Source organism: Erigeron canadensis, chromosome 9, assembly GCF_010389155.1.
Source record: "Erigeron canadensis isolate Cc75 chromosome 9, C_canadensis_v1, whole genome shotgun sequence".
NCBI lineage: Eukaryota > Viridiplantae > Streptophyta > Magnoliopsida > Asterales > Asteraceae > Erigeron > Erigeron canadensis.
In genome coordinates this window covers 28,784,267-28,788,846 of record NC_057769.1, presented here as the reverse complement: position 1 = coordinate 28,788,846, position 4,580 = coordinate 28,784,267, and the positions used below count along the sequence as shown (strand labels likewise).

General features: G+C 31.3%; 1 protein-coding gene across 1 annotated transcript; it reads left to right on the top strand.

The window, feature by feature from the left end:
* Positions 1-492: 492 nt before the first annotated feature.
* LOC122582816 (protein RALF-like 24) lies at positions 493-1,179 on the top strand. The gene has a single exon (XM_043755249.1). It carries the CDS (start codon positions 563-565, stop codon positions 929-931), a length of 369 nt encoding a protein of 122 aa, XP_043611184.1. The 5' UTR covers positions 493-562; the 3' UTR covers positions 932-1,179.
* The last annotated feature ends 3,401 nt before the right edge of the window (positions 1,180-4,580 follow it).

The window sequence follows — 4,580 nt, the reverse complement described above, 5'->3', positions numbered from 1 at the left end:
ATCACCCAAACATAACTTTTATTTTTATTAAGTTGTCAATATATATTTATTTTTATTTTTATTAAGTCGTCAATAAATTATAATCAATTCTAACTCATTGCTACAAGTACATAATCAAATTATAGTTTTTTTTTTTGGAAACATGAAGATAACTTATACTCGTATATATTTTGTTTGATAACTTATATGTTTTCGGAAACATATAAATCAAGTGTTTTCCTCTCGTAATAATTTTAAATAAGGGATATAATGTGTATATTTAATTAACTTCAATGTGGGACATTTGATAGAACATTTGAAGCTAGTTTTTGAAACGAACCATAATACGAGTACTAAATACAAAAAAAATTTAGTATCCATCAAATTATCAAATGAATCACAAAAAGAGTATTACGAAGTATATGGGTTACATGGACCCACTCACTATGGATGCTTTTTTCTCCCTGGTTGGTGAGAGACTATGACCTTCAATGCACTCATTTAACTCTCAACACTTTAAAAAAAAAAAAAACACAAAAACCAAAATACATCCCAATTGCAAAAATTTACTCAAAGCCCACAAATGAAATCTATCTTGTTACCCTTTTTCCTCATTTTCTTGAACACCCATTACCAAATTTCATCTGGGGTTTCACTTATAAGCCCAAATTTGCTTAAAGATGACAACTTTAGTCCAATGGTGAAGAGGGTTTGTGGTGGCAAGATTGATGATTATACACAAGATGAATTGATGGAGTCTGAAAGTAGTAGAAGAGTGTTGATGATGGAGAGAAAGTACATAAGTTATGAAACATTAAAGAGAGATCTTGTGCCTTGTGGTACACCTGGTGCTTCATATTACAATTGTAAAGGTAAAGGATCAGTTGCTAATCCTTATAACAGAGGATGTGAAATCATTACAAGATGTGCTAGGGATGCTATAAATACATGATCTTTAGCCATTTATTTGGTAAAGTTTTAATCTTTATTTTGTCTGACTAGGGGTAAGATTGTCTACATCTCATCGTCCAATTATATCATGAACGGATTGGATATCATTGACATTGATATTTTTATCTTTCTTTTGGTTGAGTTGAGGTATCCATGTTTCTTGGATTCTTGGTTTATGTTGGTATTAGTTTATATTGGTGGTAATTGATGTTGTTACTTAACTATAATGAAACCCAAGTTTATTTGTAATTTGTATCATGTATCTATATGTACTCTATGTTTGTTAAGATTTTCTAAAATAATGATGGGTAGGGGAAGGGGAGTAGAAATGTAGAATATATATGGGTTATATATGAGACATTACCTAATGGTATGATCCCTATATCAAGACTTTTGTTGGGCATAATGTGTGTATGATGAAACATGAATAAAAGTCTAAATTGATAGCCTAACATTGTGATTGGTTTATGTGATAAAATTAAAGGTAGATATAAAGAGAGGGATTAATATAGGTTTAATGTATATGTTCTAAGTAAATGCATTCTGTGTTTAACACGCGTTTTACAACTAGTTTAAAAGATAGATTGTAATATCAACTTGGGTTTACTGGTGATTCTGCTGTTTGAAAACACAATGGTGTTAGAAAATAAAAGTCCTAGCAAACTTTAAGCAAAGATAATGGTTAAATGTACTTTTAACTCTTGGTTTATGATCACATGTATTCGGAAAAAGGTTAGGCGTTTTAGAAAACATGTATTCGGAAAAAGGTTAGGCGTTTTAGAAGACAATGCAGTATGCACAATCTGTATCAAAGAAAAGATTGAATATTGACTGTAAACAAGAGCAGGTTGAATGTTAGTGAATGGCATATTAATGATTAAAATCATATACTTCACTTTATAGGACATTAGCATAACTTAATCTTAGCGCTGATTAAACTAGGATATGCTTCTTTCTTGGGTTGTTATTTGTAGATTTGTCATGGTTTTTTTAGGCTCATTGTACTTGCCTTATCAGCCAGTTGTTCTTATAAGATGTGTGGACTCCATAGAACAATATAATTTCCTGTAAGATGTTTCATGTTTAAACAAACTACGGAATGTAGTCGACACTTATGGTCCATAATTACTTCCAAAGTTTGTTTCAAAAGATTATCAGCTTTACTCTTGAAACACTCATGTGTCTATAGCTAATTTGACGAGTGAAAGATCATCATGGTTGAAAGACACATATAAGTTTGCATTTTTGAATTTTGAGAAAATTCGAACTTGTGAATTGTAAGTGTCATGTACTCGTGGGATATGGATTATGTATATATGTATATGTAAATTGGGCCATTGGGGTGGCTGTGTATAAGTTAGACAACTTAGTGTAATGGGTCAAACAGTCCAAGCCCTTTTCTAACTGGTGAGTGGTGACTAACTTTTGGTCTTTCATCAATCTGTTACATGACTTACATCATATAAGGTTCTTCTACAAAACATATTCTTTCTCTATGGTTTTCTTTGTTTTTCAACACATAGATCTGTGATTATGAACACTTACGAATAGTAGTGGCTCAAGGGCAAATCAAGTGAAGCAAGGGCTTATCCGAATGCCTCATATTTTTCTAGTTATGCATATGATTATGTAGAAACGAGAATTAGAGAAGTTTAAGTTTTATAAACTAGGTGACAGTTACTTCAATGGATACAAGTTTTTCAAAGCTTGAATTATGCGGAAAATTTTATATGGTTAAACATCACATAAAAGATTAAACGGAGTAACAATTCTATCAATTAGGAGTGGTTTATCATTACAAATTAATAATATTTGTAAATTTTTTTGCATTTAGTTAAATTTTAAAAAAAAAAATTTTATTTAGAATATCAATAGTTTTGTTACTCGAAAAAGCCTAGAACTTGCTTTAGGCCTTGATTGAGCCGCCACTACTTACGATATTCAGGCACACACGGAGTTCATAACAAAAACGATTATTAGAAAGCTTACTCCTTTGCATAAAACAACCAGTTACACTCAAAAGGAAAGTAGGAGAATTTGCATACAAGCTTTCAACATTTTCCAGTTTACCTTGATCGTATATGTAAAAAAAAAACCACATATGAAGCTCATAAAGCACAAAATCTAATATCCTGTATGCTCGTATACCACTGTTTTCAATCGAGGCGTAACAACAATAGCTAGCATTGTGTCCTCTCCATGTTCTTGTTCACACAATGTCCTTAAAATCCAGAGCATATTCATGACTAGGGGGTCACATTTTGGTTTGTCATCTCACTAGTATGTTTTTCATAAGTTTCTTGTCACATTCACGGTATAGATGTGTTCAATCGTATTATGAGCCATATTTAGCCCTATGTAAACCTAGCATTATGAAGGCTAGTCATTAAGCAAGATCCTCTACTAATAAGTATTAATAATTAAAATTTTTAAGTCATTAATATAATGGTAACGACAAAATATTTGCTTCTTAAAAGTATAGTATATACTCCTTTAAATGATATACAAACAATATTGCACACTCCGAATCCTATATAAATTTGTCGATAATAAACCATGTGAATATATACGAGCAATTGAAAATGTCTAATAGGTTCCATAAAATACTCACTGCATCTGATGTGAGTTATGTAAACAGGATTTCTTTGGCAAAGCAAGACGTCAAAGATAAGATAGAAAGGAATTTAACAAAGGATTTAAAGGATAAACTGGATAGTGGTTGTTTCCTGAAAGTTGTTTTGAGAGATATTAATGATCAAGCTACTTACCCGGCTAATCTTCTTCTTTCTTATGGTCAGTATAAGCTCACCACTCTTGGCAGTTTCATAAAAGTATTGGGTCTTCAAGAAGGTGATAAACTCGAGTTCAATTTTGATCGAGTCAATGATCAAGAACTGGAAATTTCCTTTAGTCAATTGCGAATTTAATTGGAATATATAGTTTACTAATATGATATGATTTCAGGTTATCTATCACAATAATGTTTAGTTCTTATCACAATAAGTAGGAGTATCTATCAGATGAATGCTTCTACTTTTATCCAAACTTTATTTTGTATTTCTAAATGTATGAAGATTTCAGATAATCATTTCTAAACCTTAATTTAAATCCAGAACATATTCAAGACTACAGAAAAGGTCACTTTTGGCTTGTCATCTCGCTAATGTTTTTATAAGCTCCATTCACATTCACATCCACGATAAAAACGTGTTCGGTTAATAGGACTACAACGTTGTCGTATGTCCATACCCATCGCAGTATTAACCGTAAATCTAATGCCATTTTTTGAGCCAGTGCATAACGAGTGCTCTAAGTTTACCTTTAAACTATGCAATATCATATCCGAACATTTTGATGTTAACAACAAAAGGAAGACGTACACAAATGGTAACAAAAACAAAGAAATAATCAATGCTGGGTAATTGCCAAACAAATTTAAAACCGATATTAGATCCTATGCTCTCATTTGATTACTGATTTGTGGACCTTTTTATCAAATATTTAGCAATGCAGAAAAAACTGTAAGCATAAAACAGAAGAGCAAACAAAACATCTAACCCGAAAAGTCTACAATGATATTACACAACCTTCAAACGAAAACCCTTATTAGAACTTACATCAATAACTATTTCTCAGAAAAAAAAAAAAAT